At 42.1% G+C, this 1571-nt stretch overlaps 1 protein-coding gene across 2 annotated transcripts in view; it reads right to left on the bottom strand.

The window, feature by feature from the left end:
• LOC105513789 (HLA class II histocompatibility antigen, DQ alpha 2 chain) overlaps positions 1-1199 on the bottom strand; it is a 7499-nt gene extending 6300 nt beyond the window's left edge. The window contains exon 1 of one of the 2 annotated variants that reach the window (XM_011944805.1): positions 839-1199. In XM_011944805.1, coding sequence (XP_011800195.1) covers positions 839-920 — 82 coding nt within the window. In that variant the 5' untranslated portion in view covers positions 921-1199. The remainder of the gene's footprint in view (positions 1-838) is intronic. The other variant, XM_011944806.1, reaches the window with a different exon arrangement.
• Between the last annotated feature and the right edge of the window lie 372 nt (positions 1200-1571).

The following is a 1571-nucleotide window of genomic DNA, read 5'->3' as shown; positions in this document are numbered from 1 at the left end:
CTTTTTATAGGACTTCATTAGATGAGGTGAAGAACAGGTAATTTGGGTTGATAATTTGAGAATAAAATGATTTAATTTACCAATTTTTTCTACTTCTCAATTTTAAAATAAAATGATTCCTTATTTTGCTAAAGAAAAGAAATGTGAAACTATACCTGTAACAGAAATATGTAAAAAATTATGACTTTCATGTTTTCACTATTTGCAAAGTTTAGCTACATGCCCATTTTATTTGATTATTTGTGAGGTGACACATATGAGGCAACTGAGAGTAAGTGAGGACCATGTGGCAAAATGCCTGTTGAAGGCATTCAGCCTGCTGGACTCCTTTACCCACTCCCCGCTGTGCCAGTTCCCATGTGGAAATGTGGTAAGTCTGAGAGAAAGAAACGGGCAACTTTCTTAATATCTATAGAGTATATAATTGATGGAACGGCCCTAAGATCTACTACAGAAGACATATGAAAAGTTTCAAAAGTTGTTCAGGGAAATTTGAGAATGACACTTCATAAATTTTTAATAACAAAAAATCATCCACTGATGGAAACCTCACTAATTTTTGAGGCAATCCTGATGGAATGACATGGAGACCTCCAGGCTGTAGTCACTGAATATATTATAAGCAGAATAGCATCCTTAGTGAACACAACAGCATAGATAACAAAAAGAGTAGTTTGGTGTTCTGGTTTCCTGAAGGAGGAACAGCTATAATTTTTAAATCTCTTAATACTGAAGGGCCTTAGGAAATCTCTACCATTTCTCTGCAAATTGCTTTCTCTCTTTTCCTTCAATTTCCTGTCTTCCAGCTCCAGAGAACATCCCTTACTCATGCACTCACCCACTATGTCTTCACCTCCACAGGGGCTCATCATGGTGGTCAGGGCGAGGGCCCCCAGCATCAGAGCTTTGTTTAGGATCATCCTCTTCCCAAGGCAGCCTCAGCAGTTGCTATTCTGAGCTGTAGAGTAATTGTGAGGACCTCAAGACAAGAAAATCTGAAGACACCCAAACCAAACCCTGCCAAATCAGGTTTTGACCAATTAGAAAAATCCCCTATGGTGACACCTCAGTTACTAGTTGAAGAGTTTGTATTAAGAGCCCTGGAAGGAGACAGGGCAATCCCCTGGTTGTGATGCAGTCTCCACTCAGAGTAGACTTGAGGAAATGTTTTATGAATAGAGGGAAGACACTAAATTGGAATCTTCTCTGGTGTGTGCATGTCTGCCAGTGGCAAGAAGGATGGGCATTTCTTTTCTTTTCCTTTTTTTTTCAAGATGTAGTCTCTCTCTGTCACCCAGACTGAGGTACAATGGCATGGTCTTGGCTCACTGCAACCTCTGCCTCCCAGGTTCAAGTGATTCTCCTGCCTCACCCACCCAAGTAGCTGGGACTACAGGTGCATGCCACCATGCCTGGCAAATTTTTGTATTTTTAGTAGAGACGGGGTTTCACTATGTTGGCCAGGCTGGCCTTGAACTCCTGACCTCGTGATCTGCCCATCTCGGCCTCCCAAAGTGCTGGATTACAGGCATGAGCCACAGTGCCTGGCCGGGGTGGGCATTTCTGAGCAG

The sequence above is a fragment of the Colobus angolensis genome, unplaced genomic scaffold (genome assembly GCF_000951035.1).
Source record: "Colobus angolensis palliatus isolate OR3802 unplaced genomic scaffold, Cang.pa_1.0 Scaffold236, whole genome shotgun sequence".
NCBI lineage: Eukaryota > Metazoa > Chordata > Mammalia > Primates > Cercopithecidae > Colobus > Colobus angolensis.
This window is presented reverse-complemented; position numbering and strand designations above follow the sequence as displayed.